The sequence below is a fragment of the Diceros bicornis genome, chromosome 5 (genome assembly GCF_020826845.1).
Source record: "Diceros bicornis minor isolate mBicDic1 chromosome 5, mDicBic1.mat.cur, whole genome shotgun sequence".
Classification (NCBI taxonomy): Eukaryota; Metazoa; Chordata; class Mammalia; order Perissodactyla; family Rhinocerotidae; genus Diceros; species Diceros bicornis.
Genome location: NC_080744.1, coordinates 94534661 through 94556179, shown reverse-complemented (window position 1 = coordinate 94556179; position 21519 = coordinate 94534661). Strand labels below are relative to the sequence as shown.

Genomic DNA, 21519 nt, shown 5'->3' with positions numbered 1-21519 from the left:
CAAGCAATTCTAGGAAGATGCCCCAGAGAATACCTAAAGGGACCAAAAGAAAATCAGCTATTCACATTAACATCAGCACAGGATCCACTCCGGTTCAGCTGTGGGCAGGGAGAGAGGAGACTCAGCAGCATGGAAGGGAGAGAAAGTTCAGGAACTGTTTTGGCATCACAAAAATTCAAGATATGAGGAAAGACTAAGCCGCAATTTGGAGAGGATGAAAGAGGAGGAAGCAAGAAATCCAGCAAATAGCAATGTAGAGAAGGTGAGTAATTCAATTTGGGGAAGTACTTGTACATGTGTGTGCTCAGAAGGGTGTATTCCAGAATAGGATGTGTCAAGGTAAAGAAAGATGTCACCAGACCAGGGGAAGAAGCCCCTTCTTTGGAACTGCCTCCCACTCATACAGATCTTCGAAAAGGGTGAGTTAGCCAGCTCTACCTGACCACAGCTGGTTGGACCAGGGATGAACCTGTGACCCAGGGGCCCAAATCCGTTCACTGGGATGAGCCAATCTGATCTCCCATGAGAATTTGAACTACACAACACAGAACTACAGTCCAACAGGGAGAGCCGAATCAGTGCCCAGGTCAGCTCCACATGTGTGAGGCTGGGTTTCTGGGGAGCAGGAACAAGTGTCTGGGGAAGGAGCCACGCCACAGAGACTGGAGCACATGTGGAGAGAATAGCAGAGCCTGAGACAGAGGGACCAAGAGGATAAAGAACAGGGAGACAGAGAGAGAGCACGATAACGCGTGAATGAATCAAGGAAACGGGAACAGTCCCTCCCATATGTGATCACTGTGACTGGTTATTATGAACGGGTCCAGTCATTGGAGGTTAGGGAGGGAAGCAGGTGTCCCCACAGCTGTGGGAAAAGGAGGTGATGTATTGGTTCTGATGCTCTCAACCAGCATTTACTGAGTGTTGCTGTGTGCCAAGCACCATGCTGGATGCCAGGATACAAGACACAGAGATGTATAAATATGACCCCACTAGTGGGGGAGTTGGGAGGAGCACTCAGAGGGAAGGGGTCGTGTGTTCTGGGAGCACAGAGGGCTGAGTATCCACCTCGCTTGGTTAGAGACCAGGTGTGATCAGGGAATGTGATACTTGAGTTGTATCCTTCCTTCAGGCCAAGGGGCAGGGGATGGGTTCCAGCCGCAGGGAACAGCATAGGAAAAGACAGAGGTGAGAAAAGGCCTGGGGAACAGAGGAAGTTGGAAATGCAACTGAGAAAATGGGCTGTAGCCGATCAGTAATGGCCCTGTAAGCTGTGCCAAGGGTTGAGCCTGGGAGTCCCTGAAGGATTCGAAGTGATAGGGCAGTGTGAGCAGATGAGGGAGGCGGCTATTGCGGCTGTGGATGAGGGCATGTAGGCCTCCCCTAGGCAGGAAGAGCAAGGATATGTGATCAGATGCTCAGATCTGTGGTCGTCATCTTTACATGCTCTTTTGCTGTTTTGGACACATTTCACATATGAAGTGTAACGAGTCAGTGAAGTGGTTCAGATCTTCTCTACCCTTAGACTTGGGCAGAATGGATGCCGGGAAGTAAGCCAGACACAAAAGGACAAATGTACGATTCCACTTAAATGAGGTACGTAAAATAGGCAATTCATAGAGACGGAAAATGGAGTGGTGGTTGCCAGGGACTGAGGGGAGGGGGAATGGAGGGTTATTGTTTGATAGGTACAGAGTTTCAGCTTGGGATGATAAAAAAGTTCTGGAGTTGGATAGTAGTGATAGTTGCACAAAAATGTGAATGTACTTAATGCCACTGAATTGTACACTTAAAAATGGTTAAAATGGTCAATTTTAAGTTACGTATATTTTGCCACAATTTTTAAAAAATGGATGCCAGGGCCCTGTGCTTTAGAGAGCCAGGCCACACTTCAGCCCTCCTCTAGCTGTGCTCTTCTCCATGGGGCGAGAAGTCCACAAGGCTATGTGCCCACAAATCTTACACTCCTCTTCCAGATCATCTTCCAGGAACTCAGGACCCAGAATTCCCCGTCCAAATGCAGAGCCTGCCTCCAGGGCCTGCACAGCCTCTTTTCCAGCCCCCTCCTCTCAAGGGCAGACTGTGCAGTCAGAGTGTACACTCTAGGCCTGAGAGGTGGCCCAAGTGGCTGTTTACGGAGAGTGTGGACAGGGCTTGCACATACAGACCAGGGTATCCACACACTTGCAGGTGAGGCCTCTCACAGGTCAGAGCCGAGGATGGGAAGAGAGCAGGGGAGGGCACACCACCATGTTCCATCATGGAACTTGCAGGAGTCCAAAATTCTAAATTCAAAACCTGTCTTCATCACTTCACACCGTCTAGGATGGCTGTAATAAAAAAGACAGACTATAACGAGTTTGGGGAGGCTGTGGAGAAATCAGAACCCTCATACACTGCTGGTGGAAATGCAAAATGGTGCAGCCTCTTTGGAAAATAAGTCTGACAGTTCCTCAAAAGGTTCAACATCGGGTTACCATATGACCCAGCAATTCCACTCCTAGGTATTTATCCAAGAAAATTGAAGACATATGTTCACACAAAGACTTGTAAAAACTTGTACATGAATGTTCATAGCAGCATTATTCACAATAGCCAAAAAGTGAAACAAGCCAATGTCCACCAACTGATGAATGGATTAACAAAATGTGGTATATCCATATAATGGAATATTATTAGGCCAGAAAGAGGAATGAAGTACTGATACGTGCTGCAACGTGGATGAACCTTGAAAACATGAAGCTAAGTGAAAGAAGCCAGTCACCAAAGGCCACTTACTGTGATTCCATTTATATGAAATGTTCAGAACAGGCAAATCCATGCAGACAGAAAGTAGATTAGTGGTTGCCAGGGAATGGGGGGCGGTAGGGAATGCGGAGTGACTGCTAATGGGTATAGGGTTTTCTGGAGTGATGAAAATGTTATAAAATTAGATAGTGGTGACAGTTGCACAATTTTATAAATATACTAAAAACAACTGAATTTTAAACTTAAGAAAACACACAAAATCTGGCCTTCCACATCATAGTGAAGTACAGTTGTCAAGGTGGGAGGACAATTTAACATTCTGTTAGCTGGATTTATAATTCTTAGTATTTAGATACGTGTTGTAGCGTGTCACCCTCCATTTGCACTCTTTGCCCAGGGTCTCACAGTGTTAGGGTCAGGCCCTGGGTCTGTAGCAGGGTTAAACGTTCTGAATGATGGTGATGTGTTTGGAGAATCAGACCTCGGAATCAGGAGTGACAGCTCAACCACTTCCTTGTTTTGCAGATAAAAATGCAGAGCACAGAGAGGTGATGTAGCCTGGACAGGGAGGGCATCCCCTTGGTATTTAACCATTTAGGACCAGCTAGCCATTCCACCCAGGGGCGCATGGCCCAGAGCAGCTGTGGGAGATAGGGTCCTGCTGCTTCCAGTAGGTTTTGATCCCACGGGCTTTCAGCAGGTAAGCATCTCTCTGCTTCAGCAGGCCTCTGAGAGAGATGCTGTCCTTACCTAATGGTCTATGGAAGGGATTCTCAAGAGTAATTTTGACCGTACACAATCATTTCTTATGTGCTGACCTCACAGCCCACCCCCCACATAAGCTGTGGCTCCCAACAGTTTGCCCAGTCGAGAGGCTGATATATCACAGTGATTAACACCCTGCATTGGAGTAAGACCAATCAGGGCCCGAGTCCCAGCTCTGCGTTCAGTTTCCCCTCCTGCAAAAGGGCATAATCATAGTACTACCTCAGGGAGTGGCTGAGACACTTACATGAGACCCTGCAGTGAAGTGCTTAGTGCAGGGCCTGACACACAGGAACAGTCAGTAAATGTAGCTGTTCTCTCTCTGTGTTGTTTTTTTTTTTGTATATGTGTGAGGAAGACTAGCCCTGAGCTAACATCCATGCCCATCCTCCTCTTTTGTTGAGGAAGACCGGCCCTGGGCTAACATCTGTGCCCATCTTCCTCTACTTTATATAGGATGCCGCCACATCATGGCTTGACAAGCAGTGTATCAGTGCGCGCCTGGGATCCGAACCCGTGAACGCCGGGCCGCCAAAGCAGAGTGCGCACACTTAACCGCTGCACCACCAGGCCAGCCCCTCTCTCTGCATTCTTGACTAGAGGACTGATACAGCCGCGTTGAAGGACCGTAAAGCTGGAGTCCTGGGGAGAAGTAAAAGGAGAAGGTCATGTTCTCTGGGGGTGAAGCAAAGCTATGAAAGCAGGTGAGTGGGAGCCCCGTTCTGGGCTGAGTCAGCTAGGAGGCCTGGGTCAGCTCACCAGACAGTGGCATTTGTAAGTCCCATGTGGCCTGCTATATTCTTTGCAGACATCAGTCGGACACAGGTCTCTGCCCTGGGTCTTAAAGTCTAATGACAAATTTGATAAAAATGTCTCTCCCTTTGACCATCCACTCACAGAATTCACTTGGAATTCATTTATTTAATGGGTTAATATACTTGTGTCAGCTTTGGCTAGCAGGATTAGTGCCCTGAAACCCAGCTCCTGTGTTTCTTGCTATCCGTAAATGAGAATAAGAACCAGTATTTTTGCAGTTTTTTCAATAAAAATTTTTCAAGACGTAATTTGATTGTGTCATCTATTGCAACTTTTATAATAATATAAGTGAATTTCATGCATTCCCAGTCGTAACTTTCATTATTATTTTTATCTTGAGGGACTTCCAAGTAAACGGCCTCCAGAAGCCACCCTGATCATCTGGGTCACACACTTTGAAGCTGTGACTGTGAGTGTGACTTGAGTTAAAAATAAGAGACTCCAGAACTTTGCTCATGCCGAGTACAGTGGCAGACAAAAATAAATCAAAATACTTATGAGCAAGATAATGGATGACTGCAGTTTCAAATAAAAATTAGGACCCTGTACATGCTGTGGCGGCGTCCCATATAAAGTGGAGGAAGATAGGCACAGATGTTAGCCCAGGGCCGTCTTCCTCAGCAAAAAAAGAGGAGGATTGGCGGATGTTAGCTCAGGGCTGATCTCCTCACAAAAAAAAAAAAAAAAAAAAAAAAAAATTAGGACCCTGTAAAAATCATCCTATTACATTTGGTTCACTGGGAAACATCTCCATGTGATTTAACTACAGTCTAGGGGCCGGCCCCGTGGCATAGTGGTTAAGTGTGCACACTCCGCTGCTAGCGGCCCGGGTTCGGGTCCCGGGCGCGCACTGACACACTGCTTGTCAGGCCATGCTGTGGCAGCGTCCCATATCAAGTGGAGGAAGATGGACACAGATGTTAGCCCAGGGCCAGTCTTCCTCAGCAAAAAAAGAGGAGGATTGGCATGGATGTTAGCTCAGGGCTGATCTTCCTCACACACACACACACACAAAACTACAGTCTAACTCCCTGTTTGTGGTAAGTGTTCCATTTAGGAGTTCTAACAGCAAACACTGCTTAAAGCAATTGTCTATCATGTCATATTGCTCTAAGGATTGTAAAATATGCATAAAATATCTACAATCTCCAGCTCAGTTTTCCCATTATTTTGTTCCATTCCAAAGAAGTACGATGGCAAAAGTTTCCAAAAGGGAATCTGGTTATTTACAGTCTTTTTATAATGCAGAGCTACATTACGTTTTAGTATGATGAATTTCCACCTAAGTAAAGACTATCTCATTGAAAAGAGTGAAATAATTTAAAATAATCCATATCAGATTTATTTCCTGGCCATACAAAAAATTCTAAACTCAAATTTCTGGGATACTTCTTTGGAAATCATCTCCAAAAACAGGCTCTTTGAAAAGTCTCCTCAATGACAGCAAACTGACATCCTTGGAAGGGATTCTATTTTTGGAAAGGAGATATTGGGCAGAGCCAAGTCTCACGGATAAGAGATGATCAGGCTAGATAATAAACAAGATGGTCATTCTGTCTGCATTTATTAAGCCCACCCATGGGCAAGACACTACTCTACGTGCTGGAAATACATGGATGTGAGGCTTCTTTAGGTCATTTGAAGACAATTCTTAAAGGAAAACTCAAAACATGTCTTCAATAATGGCAACAACATATCAAGTCCACAGCCCAGCAAAATGACTACTTTTGACAGACAACACTTGGATAAGTTCTTTAAAAAAAAAAAAAAGATATTATTTAATAATCATATTTTATAAATCTAATCAGATAAAAATTATATGTGTAGATTGTGCTTTGTTTTATAATTGATGGGTTTCTGGAAAGTTATGGGAAAGTATTTTAAAAGCAAACACACAAAGCAAACTATTTTAAGAGGGAGAAACTGTGTTCCATTTATTTCCGAACACCACTTGCTCTGTATGTCAGAGTCCCTCCAGGGACTCTGCTCTGCTCTTGCAGAGAGGCCCAAATCTCTGGGCACCTGTTGACCTGTCCATAGCCTTCCTGGTAGAGCTTGAGCACCAAGGGGAACTGGTGGATTTGTCAGAGGCAGGTGATACAGAGGTAAAGCCTTCAACCAGGAGTCTTCTTAATCAACGCTACAGTTCTTAGTTATTGCTCTGGACATGTTTACAAACAGAAAAGGCTTTGCCCACTTCATTATCCTGGTTCACAATCTTCTAGACCCTGTCTCACATTTTTGGGATACAGTATGAGCTGTAAGGCTCTACAGCAGCCCTGCTGGCAATTTGGAGTAATTCTACCATGCAAAAATTCTATTTAGGTTGAATCATGAAATTGCTGGGTTTGTAGATCAAAAATAGCAGTCTCTTATGGTTCAACCTACTATGTTGAGAGGAAGAGTAGGTTGTTGTTTAGAAAGCCAACCTCTAGCATTGACCTTTTCTTCTTTTCCCTCCTCCAAATAATATAATAGAGCATGTTCCTCTCAAGTAACTCCATGTAAATCCTATGAAAAGGAATGTGGGGAAATGTCGACAGTTCCTGGTCCCCAATCTTCCCATAGGGAGAACAGTGGAAGACCTTTAAAAATGTATTTAGTTAATAAATCCTTGTCTAGCTGCCCAGTGCTGAGAAGAAACAGCTCAGCCATTGCTGGCTCTATAGCTGACTCATTAACACCATCATTAACACCATCATTAACACCATCAGCGCAGGAGGGCAGAGCCTCCCCAATGGTTGAAGGAGGGTCTCGGGGACAAGAATCTCACCTTAATATTACCAGCTGTGAAAATTAAGGCACAGAATCACAATGAAGACACACTGAGATGGTGATACAGTCAAATTCAGAACTAGTCTCTGAATTCTCTGGAAATTAGCTTCCATTTCAACAGCATGGATAAGAAAGCCCTGAGTAGTATTTCATAAGCCAAGTGAGTATTTAGTGAGAGAAACAAAATAAGGTCTGCTGGACTGGGATCTAAATTCTCTCTCTCCATCTCCTGTGGGTGTTGTGGTACAGAATCAAGGGCAATACAAACCCTTTTTGGGGATGGATTCAGTGGTGTTTTCAGACTTGATGCTTTAAAGACATTTCTCCTACAGTTAGAATCTTTCTCTCACATGGGTTCTCTGACGTGCGCTGAAATGTGAACTACTGTTGAATCGCCTCCCACATTCAACGCATTCATAGGGTTTTTCTCCTGTGTGGATTCTCTGGTGTATAATAAGACTTGAGCTCTGATTGAAGCTTTTCCCACATTCCCCACATTTATAGGGTCTCTCTCCAGTGTGAGTACGCCAGTGGGTAATGAGGTTTGAGTGGTCACTGAAACTTTTCCCACATTCGAGACACTCATAGGGTTTCTCTCCTGTGTGGATCCTCTGATGGCTGGTGAGAGTGGAACTCTTACTGAACTTTTTCCCACACTCAGGGCACTGGTAGGGTTTTTCGCCAGTGTGCGTTCACCAGTGAGCACTAAAATGAGAGCTATTGGTGAAACTTTTTCCACACTCACTACACTTATGGGGTTTCTCTCCTGTGTGGATTCTCTGATGCATCAGAAGGCTTGAGCTCTGGTTGAAGCTTTTCCAGCACTCTCCACATTTATAGGGCTTCTCTCCTGTGTGGATTCTCTGGTGTGCTGCGAGGTTAGAGTGATCGCTGAAGCCTTTCCCCCATTCGGGGCATGTGCAGGGCTTCTCCCCAGTGTGGATTCTCTGGTGGCAAACCAGATGTGAGCTTCAGCCAAAGCTTTTCTCACAGTGGCCACATTTATAAGGTTTCTCTTCTCCGATGTAGGCTAATCTGTGGATAGCTAAGTGGGAGCTCTGGCTGAAATTCTTTCAACATTCACAGCATATATTGGACTTTTCTCCTATATAGGCTCCCTGAGGACCTATGAATTTACCTAAGTCTCTTTCTAGAGGAGAGAGTGACTCTTGTCCATCTACTTAGGATATTTCCCATTGCTTTTCTGCCCCATATTTACTTTCACAGTCTTTCTTCCAATTAAAGTATTGGGAAACGTCCATTTGGGATCTTTCTAATAATGCCCCAGGTAGTTCTACTTCCTCTGAAATGTCCTGGCTTGAATTTTCCTCATTCTCTGTCCTTGTTTCAAGATCTGACAGAATGAAATGAAATGCAAATGCCATCTGTTTTCTGAATTCAGAAGAATGGAAACAATGTAAATGACGTCCTTACTAGACACTTAAAAACAAGTTATTGATGGTGACAGATAGAGCATTGTCAACTTTCCATCAACCGGGAAAAAATAAACTGGAGAATGGCTGAACCATGGTTAAAACGAGCAGATTTCCAGGTTCACTCACTCCCCCGTTTCTAAACAAGGTCATGTGGAGAAAGGCTGAGATAAAAGGAGGTAGGCAGCCTCCAGGCCCATTCCTTCCTCTTTAGTCAGAGCACCTCCCCACTCCTCAGAGGCTCTGTCTCCAAGCATGGCTCCTCCTCTCCTCCCACCCTCCTATGGACTGGCAATCAGTACTAAAAAACTCCCTTTCTCTTCTTGATACTGCCTTCTAGGTAGAGGGACATGCCTTAAATAATTCTCCCGCCTTTCTCCATCCCCTTCCTTACAAGTGGGAGGAAGGACTTCTTTGATTAACAAGGAGCTGGGTGTAGGTAGCTCAGAAGATCCACAGTGAAGGCTCTATCTCTGCAGGGCGAGGCTGTGGTTGTCTAGAGCTGCCTGTGGCTCGATGCTGGGGTTCAATATTAGGAAACCCACTGTGGCCACACATCTAAGCCACATTCTCCCACAGCTCCACGAGTTAGAAAGTTGCCATTCTCATTTCAGTGTCTTACTCTTTGAATGTCTACAACTTCCAGTTGGTCTGGAATCTGGGTAGGGGAAGAACAGTACTATTTATCGGATCCCTTAAAATTCCAACAAAACAACTGAGCCCCACCAAGGAGGGGGGCTCATCTTAAGCATGAGAAATTCACCCCTCCAGTAATCAAGGTAGACCATAGTTTTAATTTGGTGTCATCCATGCTCACTTCTTCTATTAACCTGGTTAAGTGACAGTTCACTATAGTTAAAATTCAGATAGGAATTTAAGAGGGAAATCATAAACACTAATAATTTGTTTATATCTATATTAGGTAACTAAGGGGAAGAGGCTTTCCTGGGCGCCACCTGCTTCTCTGTTCTTCTCCCAACTCCTGTGGTTTCAGCCCCACAGAACAATAAACTGGGAAGGCCAAGTGCCTGGCTTGCCCAGTGCTGGCTTGTCCATGTTCAGAATTCCAGGTCTGACTTCTTTGTTGGTGGAATACTAGATTTCACTTGCTTTCACTCATTTCTCACCTGCACAGGAAGTTTTCTGAATTTCCTTGAAGTCCCAGGGATTGTCACTCCAAAGCTCTTCACTTCTCTCCAGCCTTGAGACCCCATCTGGCTGGGGAACTAGAAGTCCTGCTCAAGGAAAGGCAAGCAGGGACATGGAGTTCTTATGTAATTTGCTTTCGTTCTCATATCTGGAAGTGGTAGGTGAAATGAGAATGGAAGCACTTCCCAGAAAGGTCTAGTTTTCAGAAGAAAAAGTTCAGTTAATGACTCAGGAAATTTGCCCCCTAAGTGAGGAGACAGGGCAATGTGCTTATCTATTTTAACAATAATTATAATGATGATGATAACGAAAACTAACATTTGCTGAGTGCTAACAATGTGCCAGGATCCTCCTAACGGCCCAGTGAGGTAGATACTACCACTATGTCCATTTTACAGATGGGAAAATGGAGGATTGGGGTGTTAACCAACTTGCCCACTTGCCCAAGAACAGACAAGTCTTCAAGCGGAAGACTGTTATATATAATATATGCAGAGTTCACATCTAAGGGGTAGTTTAGATGGAAACAAACAACTAAAACTTTAATGCCAACCTCTCTCTCCTCTGTTTCGATAATATTGTTACTAAAAGCAGGCAGGGAAATCCTTTTGCTAGAGAGAACGAAACCCTCAAAATGGTCTTGGTGAGTCACCCTAGACTACTGGTCCAGTGGAGGGTTGACTCTAGCAATATTTGAGGATAGGCAGTAAACAGTGTTCCTCTAAAGAAATCAGTAATTTTTCTCCTGACGAGGCCATTCCAGACACAGATTAGTGACAGCAGAGTGACAGACAACAATAAGCATGTCTCCTGATTCACACCTAATGCTTCCCACAGGCCTTCGTCTTTCCCACCATCCTGAGGTGCACTGTGAGGAGGAGAGCTTACCATTAGGACTCCCCCTCAAAGCCTGGGCGCCAAGGCTCCGGGGCTCCTCTTCCACTTCATTACCATCCCCTGTCACACCTTCCAGCATTGCCTTCTGGTTCTCCTTGGAGTCCCCTCTATTCTGCAGAAGGCCTCCTGCCACCTCTAAGGCATCAAAGGTGTTGGCAAGGGCCCAGGGACTCATCAGGGCATCCATCTTGTCGTAGAAGGGGCAGGTGACCAGAGTGTGGCTGCTTCTGGCTTTGTGGTAGTTGGTCTGGAGGTTTTTGAACCGGTAGCGACACTGCTCCAGGGTCCGTAAGAAACCACATTCCCGCAGCCGCTCAGCCACAATCCGGTACACCTGGCGGTTCCGATGGCAGGTACGGAGTTTCTCGTGAATGTAGGGCTCACCAAGAATTCCCAGGAAAATTTTAGTTTCTTCATACCCCCAGTGCACACCTGGGAGAAAGGTATAGAGGTAAGCTAAGACAAGGCTGCTGGTTTGAAATGAAGATAGCAAAAGACTCCCCACTCCCTACCACAGCATTTTAGTGATTTTCTGAGAAATAATCAAAGGGGTTTTTCCCTCTGTGACACAACTTGATCCAACATTAAGCACATATTTATTTTTATACTTATAAACATTATTCTTATATAATAGTTCTTCCTTTTTCTCAATTACATACGTGAATAAAGGCTCTCTCATTTGTATATAAAAAGTCTTTCCTTGCCCTTTTCGAGCTATTATAATATGCCCTAACTCCACACGGCACCTCTGAAATAACTGGTTGCGATGAGGTTCTTTCCAAACCCTGCTAACAACCACGGCCCTCCCATCTTGCTCATAACAAGGGCTTTACCAGTAGGACTCCCGAAACAGGGCTGGGATACCAAGGCTTTCAGACACTTCCTCAAGGCCCAGTTCTTCCTCCTCAGAATCCTCTGTCACGGCTCCTGAATGCCCTTCTAAAGATGCTGCCCTACGGCCCAGGTTCCGCCCCCACCTCTCTGCCCCTCCTTCTAGCACAGCCTCAGCCGGCATTGCCTCCTCCTGTTCCCAGCAACCACTCTGCGGTTCTTCGAGCTCCACGTCATGGTCCCTCTGCCCAAGCAGACTCCCTGCCACCTCTGGAACGGGGGTGGTAGCCTGTGGGCATATCAGGGCATCCATCTTGTCATAGAAGGGGCAGGTGCCTGGAGTGTGGCTGCTCCTGGATTTGCGGTAGTTGGTCTGGAGGTTTTTGAACCGGTAGTGACACTGCTCCAGGGTCCGTAGGAAGCCACGCTCTCACAGCCGCTCAGCCACAATCTGGTAAACTTGGCGGTTCTGATGGCATGTACAGAGTTTTTCATGGATCCAGGACTCACTGAGAATGTCCAGAAAAATCTTCATTTCCTCATGGCCCCAGTGCACCTCTGCCACCTTCTCATCCTCCAGGCCCTGCCACTCCAGCTCTTGGCTTTTCTCAAGACAGGCACCTGGCCAGGCTTGACTCTCCCCCGGCCCCTGGGGAGTCTCCCACGCTCTGCCCTCTGGAGCACTGAAGACCTGGGCTCTGCGGTTCTCTCTGCTGCTCCACGTGGGAGCTCACTCTGGGTCTGGGGGTTGGAAAATCTGTTTGCAGGGAGATAAATAGAAGACATAATGGTTTGGTGAGACTAATCTCAACTACTTTATATGCCAGAGTGGAGAGATATTATTATTATTTTTTTTGTGTGAGGAAGATCAGCCCTGAGCTAACATCCATGCCAATCCTCCTCTTTTTGCTGAGGAAGACCGGCCCTGAGCTAACATCTATTTCCAATCCTCCCCCTTTTTCTCCCCAAAGCCCCAGTAGATAGTTGTATGTCATTGTTGCACATCCTTCTAGTTGCTGTATGTGGGACGTCGCCTCAGCATGGCCGGACAAGCGCTGGGTCGGTGCGCGCCCGGGATCCAAACGCGGGCTGCCAGTAGCAGAGCGCGCACACTTAACCGCTAAGCCACAGGGCCGGCCCCAGGAGGTATTAATTTAAAAAAAAAAACGTCTAAGGGGATTCTTGGGAAGCCTCAGTGAAAGTAATATTAAGGACTGTGAGGGAACAATAAGAAAAAATTCAGGTCCAAATCTATAACTGTACATCCATATTCATCCATCCTGTAACAAATAAAATTCAGGCACCTGCCAAAGGCTTTCCTGACCTTCTCCCTAAGATGAACTTCAATCCTGTATCCTGTCTAGACTCAAGAAAGTCATCCTAGACGGCACTGACTATGATAACAGATATATATGTCTCTTTCGAAGCAGGATTGAAGGAAGGAATGGATTTGAAAAATTCAACCCAAAAATGTCTGGAGTAGTGAATACTATAGAAACCCCACAGCTAACTTTGACTCTGCAGGAGAAACGTGGTCTTACCTAGCAGGGCTCCATTTATGGAATTCTCCCAAGTTACTGTCCAGGTTCTGGCTGCCTCTGTGCCTCCTGGGAGACATGCACAGCCATATCACCAAATGTCACCAACTCCTGAGAAAACATGACACCCCCACTCAAAACACACCGCCTTAGGACAGCCCGGTGCAGGTTGGAGGGCAGGCGACAAAACAGACTCAGAAGAAACTAAAAAGTGAGTTCCTGTGGCTTTTAAATGCAATGAGAGAAGCCAAGGGAGGGAGCAGGCCGAGAGAAAGAAAAGGAAGAAATAAGCTAACATTCACTGAACACCTGTACCATGTGCCAGAAACTCTTCATACTCGTTCCAAGTTATACAGTGAGCATGTGCCAGAGCTGCAATTTGAACTCAGGGCTGTCTGCCTCTCAAGCTTTTGTTTCTTCTCCCACTACACAATCTCGCAGGCCATATGGGCAAGATCCAGATACGGAAAGAAGGAAGTAACCATTACCTTTAAGGCAAATAAGCAAATCAGTATAATCTGACAATCTCAGGGTCAAAGAAAAGAATGACTTTATTTATTTATTTTGTGAGGAGATCAGCCCTGAGCTAACATCTGCCAATCCTCCTCTGTTTTTTTGCTGAGGAAGACTGGCCGTGGGCTAACATCCGTGCCCATCTTCCTCCACTTTATAGGGGATGCCGCCACAGCATGGCTTGACAAGTGGTGCGTCGGTGCGCGCCCGGGATCCGAACTGGCGAACCCTGGGCCGCCTCAGCAGAGCACGTGCACTCAACCGCTTGCGCCACCGGGCCGGCCCCAAAAATGACTTTAATATGATCCCTCACTACCTCGGCTGTGGTGCTGTCTTATATAAGGAATGAGATCTAGGCAATATTTTGCAGGCTGATGAAATTTTAGAGCCTTATCTCTAAAGTTACTGGGCCTCCCTCCTGGGTCAAATTCCTTTGAAATTGCTGATAGGTGAGAGGGTTGGGTGCAGAGGGTCCCACTCAAGTAGTACAAGGGAACTTGAGCTAGACAAAAGTCTGGCTCACCTGGGAGCTGTGCATCGTCCTCTGGTCACCACTGCTCTCTTCCACAGAAAGACCCAGAGCCCGAGGATCAGGCAGGGCTAGGAGAAGAAAAAGGGGCTGTTAGAGGAGAATGGTTCTCAACTCCTCCTGGCCCAAATGAGTTCAGAAACAGAAGAGTCTTCCTCCTTCTCTTAGTGTCTACTTTGTCCCATCAAAGGAGGTTGGCAAAAAACCAAAATGACACATTTCTAAGAGGAGAGTTCCAGATTTTTCCCTTCCATATCCACCCATGTTACTGACTGTCAGAGTTTTATGATTTTGTTCTTCAGTTCTGGTAACACACTTGAATCATGTGGATTGGTTTGGGGACACACATACCTGTTGTGAGAATTGCTGCACTTGAGTTTAACCCTACTGTGTGCCTTTCCCACTAATCAGACCTAAAATCTGTACCCAAACCTAACCTACCGGTACCAGCAATCTCTCAGTCACATAAGGAGAGGTGCAACAGGCCCCACTATGTAGTTTTACATAACACGCCAACCAAGGTCCTTCTTCCCGGTGGAGGTGCCTACTGAGGATCCCACATATTCATGTGGTCAGCCTCAGTTCACATGCCACATCCTCTAAGTGGAAAGGAGCTGTACCCTTTACCCCACTTGCTGCATTCAGAGGGGGGCCTTCACACCTTCCCCACAGAAGGGCTACCCCCTCCTCCCCACACTGCTGCTGCTTACCACTCTTGTGGAAAGATCAGAGTTCTACTCTGGGGTTGTGGCTCAATTGTTCTTCTGGTTCTGGCTGTGAGTTCTTCACCATTGCCTGGAACAGACACATGGATTCTGTCTGTGCTTGCTTCAGATGGATATTTAGGGAACTAGTACTGATCCTGAGGGTCCCTTCTTCTCTGAGAGCATCTCCTGTCCCTGTTCAAGGACTAGAAGTGGTCAAAATTCTGTAGGCACTAAAACTTAATTATCCCAAGACACAAGGAAGCAAAGGGGGAAATCAGTCTTACACCAATCACTGCAGGGGCAGTAAGGAGTGTGGATGTGTGGAAGGCTTCACAGAAATAAGGTCTGGAACTCAAGCCCACTGCAACCTGCCCACCCAGCTCTCCTATGGCTGCTCCTGTCAACCTCTAGGCAAAACACAGAGAGCCAACCAACAATATAGCTATTTTGAAACAGGACCCAAACGTTCAATAAGGTCAATAAAGACCAGTGAAGCCCCTTGCTTCAGGCTAGCTGCTGCTGAATGACAGCTGTTCTCCAAAAAGAAAACAGCTCTTATGTGCTCCTCCTTGATCAGAGTGGTGGTCAAGCTATTTAAAGCAATTCTCTTACTTAATGGCAGGGACCAACCCTCATGGCAACCAACATTGTGCATTCTCTAAAGAGTCGGTCTGAACTTGGAAGGAAAGTTGCAGCTACCAGGCCCAGGGAATAAGGAAATTTGACTTTGACACAAATAGCAAAGTACTACATACTACCCACACTGCCAGCAACCCAAGGTGGCTCTGTCTCTCACATTCCTCTATTTTACCCACTCAGAAGTAGGTTCCCGTATCTCATCTATAGCTCCCGTCTTCCAGGTTCTTTCTGCAAGTCTTCCACCAGGGCCACTGCCTCCTCTCCACTTTCCGGATGCTTTTGTCTAACCCAGACCTGGACCTCCTGGGGAAGGATAGTCAGGAACTGTTCCAGAACTAGCAACTCCAAGATCTGCTCTTTCGTACACTTCTCTGGTCTCAGCCACTGACGGCAGAGCATCTGGAGTTGGATAAGGGCCTCCCGGGGTCCAGATGCCTCTTGATAGCGGAAATGCCAAAAGCGATGGCAGGAGGTCTCTGGTCCGAGGTTACTCCCTTGAAGGGAAATTTCCTGCTCCCAGTGGGAATCTTCTTCCAGCTTCACTATTCGAAGCTCTTCTTGTACTCGAGGAGCCTGGATTTGTTGGTCCACAGATACAGCCATTGTTCAGCTCAGAGAAGAACCTTGCAACTGTGCTTTGAAGCTCAAACCTCTTCCTTTGCTTCACTGGGAAGCCACGTTCAGATAGGAGTCACTAAGTAGAACTTGAAATTCTAGAGCCAGAGACACACATTACAGAGTGAACTGCAGTGAAAGTCACAAGTGTTAGCCCAGTAAGATTGAGATGAAGAAAAGAGCCTTCCTGTTCTCCTCTCCTCATGTCCTGGTGCCCATGGAGTCTAGCCCTCTGTCACTAGGGAGGCAGCTCCAAAAGTTTGATAGGAGGGGTCAAGGGCTGGTGATCTGCTTGGAAAGTAGAGGAGCTTGAAGCTGTGTTTGCATAGCAATTTACTGAAGGCTGAGAAAATGTCAATTATCCATACTGAAGAATGAGGATGGGCTGCTGGAGAGAATAGGGACAATAAACTGCCCACTTGATAGGTTCCCTCCTCTGGGAATCCCGGGCGACCTCAGGAACCAGGGGCAGAGGCAGGGACTCAATAAGCGCCTCGTGGGCCACGAGGGGATCTACCTACCAAGCTAGGAGGAGCTTACCGGTGGAGACTCAAAAAGAGTTTGAAATTAGAGTCTGGACTCAGGTAGTATGGTGCAACCCAGTCAGCAGCCCCAGCAGGGGGAGGGAGAGCTGGAGGACCGAGGAGCAGTTGACGTCACTCAAGGTCAACTCCAGGAGTCTGCCTCCTCAAGCCTAGAGCCTGAGCCTCGGTGTGCTCGGATGGATATTTATTGAGTACAGAAGCTTTCCGGGAGGGAGGGGGAGGAAGGAGTAGGGGAGGGGTCCAAGCAGCAGTGTGAAGTTTTTTCTTCTGTGGTCAGCTAGGTGTTAAGTCTTCTTCTGCGGTCAGCTAGGTGTTAAGTCTTCTTTGCTCTAATATGTGCTCTAGCAAAGCAAGCAATATAATGTCCACAAAGTCAGGTTTCTCTGGGTCAAAAAGGGCAAGGAGAATGTCCAAGACCCCTCTCACTCGATCCCGGAGCTCCAGTTCCACATCCGGTGGTCCTTGATTCTCGGGCCGTCCACTCATGATGCCTTTACACCCACTCTCCCAAGCCACTGGTTTTCCAAGTGTTGCAAAGTGTCTGTGCAGGACCAGTACGAGACTGCGCACAAGGGAGCAGCACCTTGGAGAGCAGCACCTGGGAGGAGCTGGCTCGAAGCTTCAGCGATTCAAACTCTTCAAATGCTCCAACCGCTAAACTGCTCTCGCCCCTGGCTGGGTTCTCAGCTTTGGGCGCCCTGTGCAGGATTCCTCAGTCCTGGCATCATAACTCTCTCCGCAACAGGGATATTTACCCTGGGTAAGGCTACAAGCTCTAAGAGCAAGGATAATAAAAATACAGACTCACAGGATGTTAGAGTTGGAAGGAAAGTTAAGAGACACTCAGGCTTCAACTTCCTCAAAGCGGAGACAATCACGGCTCAGAGGCCCCAAGGGACTTGCCCAAGGTCACATAGTTGGTTTATGGCAGGAAATGGACAGTGGCTCAGCCTCTTGACCGTGGACTGGGTGACTAGCCCGGAGAGCGTGACTTACACTGGAAGGCTACTCTGCTCCACGAGCGACCTTCTCTGGAAGCTTTATGGAGTAAACGGGGGCCCGAGGGACGGGGTCGCCTCGGCGGCTACAGGGCGAGAGTCGTCCCCGCTGGGCCCGGTGGGCGGCGAGAAGGCGGGCACCGCCAGCACGAGGGGCGCATCCTGCCCCGGGGTCCGCTCGCGGGGACGCGCGGCCTGGGCCGGAGGTGGCCGGATCCCGGGACTCGGCCCGGCCACGCCCACCCGGCGAAGGCAGCCCAGGCCCGAGGTGAGAGCCGCTCCCGCGCGCCGAGACCCTGCGACTACGGGCGGCCTGACCCCGCAGCACCTTCTCCGTGGCCAGGCAAGGTCCCCACAGGCCGCTCGAACCCCGAGTCCAGACACCTGCATTCGGCAGTCCCGGCATTTGGACGTCCACCAAACGCCGGAAGCGGAAACGCGAGCCCCAGACGGAGTCGGTCCTGTGCCCGCAGACTGACAGCAGCATTAACCAATAAAATATGGCGATGGTTTAGGAGCCTATTTGTTTCAAAGGAACCATTGATGATGGGTAGGACTTTACTACACGCTGGGTTTGGGGGTCCCAAGCCACGACTAGAACTGACCCAGCTGAAGAGGGTGGAGTCCTACCTCGTTTTCCCCACGCCCGCGGGAATTAGGGGAGGTGGCGGCCTCTCGCGCTCCGCCACCCGGGGGGGGAGCACTGAGAGAGAGAGCCCTTTCCAAAGCCTTGTCCCTTACAGCAGAAACGGGCGTTTATCCCTGTTAATCCCTATTTATCCCTATGATACAGGTGTATAAACCGAGGCGGCTTGGGCCTGAGGTCTCTCAGTGTGGAGATGAGACTCCAATTCAGATTTTTTGCCAGTTAAGAAAGTACCTTTCGGCCAGCCCCGTGGTATAGCGGTTAAGTGCGCGCGCTCTGCTGCGGCGGCCCAGGGTTCGCCAGTTCGGATCCCGGGGGCACACAGAAGCACGGCTTGTCAAGCCATGCTGTGGCGGCCTCCCATATAAAGTGGAGGAAGATGGGCACGGATGTTAGCCCAGGGCCAGTCTTCCTCAGCAAAAAAAGAGGAAGATTGGCAGATGTTAGCTCAGGGCTGATCTTCCTCACAAAAAGAAAGAAAGTACTTTTCTGGCATGGTTGTCCACTGTAGTAATGCTTCACCACCACCATCCTCCCCCTCGCCCCACACACACACACACACACACACACACTTCCTCATTTCCTGCGTGCACACTCCTGGGAGATTCAAGATGAATACCACTGATGAGTATTCATTCATCAATTGTGGAGCATCTACTCTGGGCCAAGCAAAACACTCCCCCCTCTTAAGGAGAGCAGTCCAACAGAGGATGCATTTTCTAAAAAGTTGCCGTAAACAACCCAAGTAACTCCAGTACAGTGTGATAAGTGCTAAATGGAGGTGCGTTCAAAGTAAATGGCTGGAAAGAAATACTGGAGAGCAGCTGAGAAAGCCCAGGAGAGCAGAAGGTGCAGCCTCAGGGAAAAGGGGCAGGAAAATATATTTTATTGAGCACCTACGTTGCATATTTTATCTGGTTTGAATGAATCCTCCAAAGTAGGTCTCACTCCCTAATTAAAAGATGAAAGGTCGAAAATTCAGCCGAAGGTGGGTGAAGCTGTGATTCCCCTCACAGGAGCAGCAGCCTGTGGTGGGGCGAGGGAAGGACAGGATGACAAGAGGGGCTCTCCAGAGAGTCCTAGATCCAGTTGCGAGTGTGGGCCATGGAGATTTCTTCTATCCTCTGATCTTAGGAACAGGTGTTCGGAGAGGGCTGGTGTGGAAACTCAGGCCAGCACTTGCATGCACACACATCTACCTTTCAAAACATTCCCTGGGCCAGCCCGGAAGTTCCACAGGGCTGCCTCAGGGACCCGCTAGGTGGGGCAAAAGCCCAGTCCAAAAGAGGGCTTTGGGTTCCCACCATGAAATCATCAGAGCAGCTCTGCTTTTACAAGTGTTGTATTACTGGAGGATTTCACTTGAAAAGAGGTTCCGCTGTTAAAAAAAAAAATTGAAAATTACTAATCCAAGTCCATGCCCCATTCCCTTAACTCAGGGATCTCCTGAGCAAATGGAACTTTCACTGAGGCAAAATCAAGCATGGAAAGGGTAGTCCCAAACACAACTCATATCACCTACACCACCAACACCACAGCCAGTACTTCAAGGGAGAAGACATGCATACGTGTCCTCGAGCTGTGAGCCACACTCCCCAAAGAATGGGACTAAAGGACCCCCCATAGTCTACGTAGATGAGATGCTTTCCCACTGGCAGCTTCCTGCTCCCTCAGAGGACACTTGGTCTCAGAAACCTAGACAGGTCCATTCTTTGGTGAAAGCAGGCCCCATCTAGGTCAGAGTTGTCAATATTACCACAGAGAATAGGACTTCAATGGTCACTGCTATACAGAGTGACTTACCTCTTCCCAGCAGCCTTCTGGAATGGGAAGAGAAATTTTGTCATGAATTTTGCAGATGAGGAAAAGGAGGCCTCCAGAAGTGATTTGCTCTGGTCACACCGCTAGCTAGTGGCACAAGTGAGTCTAGAACCAGGTCTGTCAGGTCTTTGGCTTCCAATACTCTATTCGCTACACCACAAATTTCACGACAGGAGCAGGCGGAAGACAAATAGGAACTAATAACTCTGAAAGGCAGCACCACATGGCATGATTGAGAGAGGCAAATGTCAATAGATCAGTTTCAGCAAGAGTTCGGTTTCTAGATCATTGATACGTTTAGAAAAACATTGCACAGAGGTGTTGCTAAGCAGTGCATAAGGAGACAAGGATTTTGAGATGAAGCAAATAAGCTTATCCTCTAAGAATTCAACTAATTATAGCCACACATAATGAGTGGAGACTAACGTCTCCTAGGCCCATGGATCATCCACTTAACTCCGACTTAACAAGTGATACTAACCTATCTGCAGAGGGGGGACGGCCTGTTCAGCAGGGACACCTGGAGGGAAGCGTTAACAAGGCAGTCTTGAGCACTGAGCAGACAGCACTGTGGGGCAGGGGAGAGAAGTGGGACTTTGAAGCGTAGCATTCATCACCTGAGGGGGTTCATGGCTGGGTCTGCTGTCCCTCACATGACTACTTTCTTTCACTCTATGTTGATCAACCACTGTCTGATCACAAAGCCACCATTTCAGTCACTTGAGACTGGGAACAAGGGGTGCTCTGAAGGAGGCTTGGGATAGGAGAGCTCCCACTGTAAATTAATAATAATTGGGTTTCTAGATTCTATTGGTCTCTTGGAAATTTGGTTCACAAGAGCCTACCACCCAGGGTCTGGTCACCTCTGAGTGTACTGAGGAAATCCAGTCTCTGCTCCAGAAAGGCTGGGGACCAGAACCCGGCTGTGGTAAATGTGCCAAGATGTGCCACTCCCTGAGGCCTCCTGGCAGGCACCTCTGCCCTCAGACACCAACAGCGTAACAAACAGCAGAGATGCTGTGCCTGACAGGGCCTGTGAGCAATGAGGGGCCCAGGCAAAGTGTTTCCTTGGAGCCAGACCCTCCTCCTCCCAGGAGCAGCTCTACAGCTCTGTCTGGCCTGTGAATGGATAAAAAATTCTCAGTCAGGACCCTGAGAACAGTGAGTAGGAGAGAGGGAGCCAGACGCAGGTAGGCCCTGGTGCCACAGCCTCTGCTGATGCCAGAGACACCAGCTCAGCTGCACCAACGACTGGGTGGAAAGCCAACAGGAATTAACCACCAGCCCTTACTCTCCACCAGGCTCTGAAATCTTGTCTCGAAATCTCACCATCGCCCATGCAATTCTGTTTTCACTTCCTCTGTGGACTTGGGCTATCAAGTTAGGAGGGTGAATAAAAGGAAAGACTCTAACATTCTGTCCAGAGATGTGAAATAGCTTAACAGGGCCAGGCAGCAGGGAGGTTAAAACAGCCCTGCATTTGAAAAACTCCAGGGCTGGGGCCGGCCCAGTGGCGCAAGGGGTTAAGTGCGTGTGCTCCACTGAGGCCGCCCG

At 47.8% G+C, this 21519-nt stretch overlaps 1 protein-coding gene, 2 long non-coding RNA genes and 1 pseudogene across 3 annotated transcripts; all 4 read right to left on the bottom strand.

The window, feature by feature from the left end:
- Positions 1-6157: 6157 nt before the first annotated feature.
- Positions 6158-8767, bottom strand: LOC131406484 (zinc finger protein 239-like; annotated as a pseudogene).
- Positions 8768-9305: 538 nt separating this feature from the next.
- LOC131406485 (zinc finger and SCAN domain-containing protein 20-like) lies at positions 9306-11079 on the bottom strand (the record flags this gene model as incomplete). The annotated part of the gene is made up of 1 exon (XM_058542511.1): positions 9306-11079. A coding segment is annotated over one exon (663 nt), but the record flags the coding sequence as incomplete, so codon positions are not given.
- Positions 11080-11160: 81 nt separating this feature from the next.
- Positions 11161-12993, bottom strand: LOC131406487 (uncharacterized). Its single transcript, XR_009220148.1, has 2 exons — positions 12956-12993; positions 11161-12171 (listed from the first exon to the last, which is right to left on the bottom strand). It is a non-coding gene; the product is annotated as an uncharacterized LOC131406487 (long non-coding RNA).
- On the bottom strand, positions 12992-16781 carry LOC131406486 (uncharacterized). Its single transcript, XR_009220147.1, has 4 exons — positions 15457-16781; positions 14705-14789; positions 13989-14065; positions 12992-13063 (listed from the first exon to the last, which is right to left on the bottom strand). It is a non-coding gene; the product is annotated as an uncharacterized LOC131406486 (long non-coding RNA).
- Between the last annotated feature and the right edge of the window lie 4738 nt (positions 16782-21519).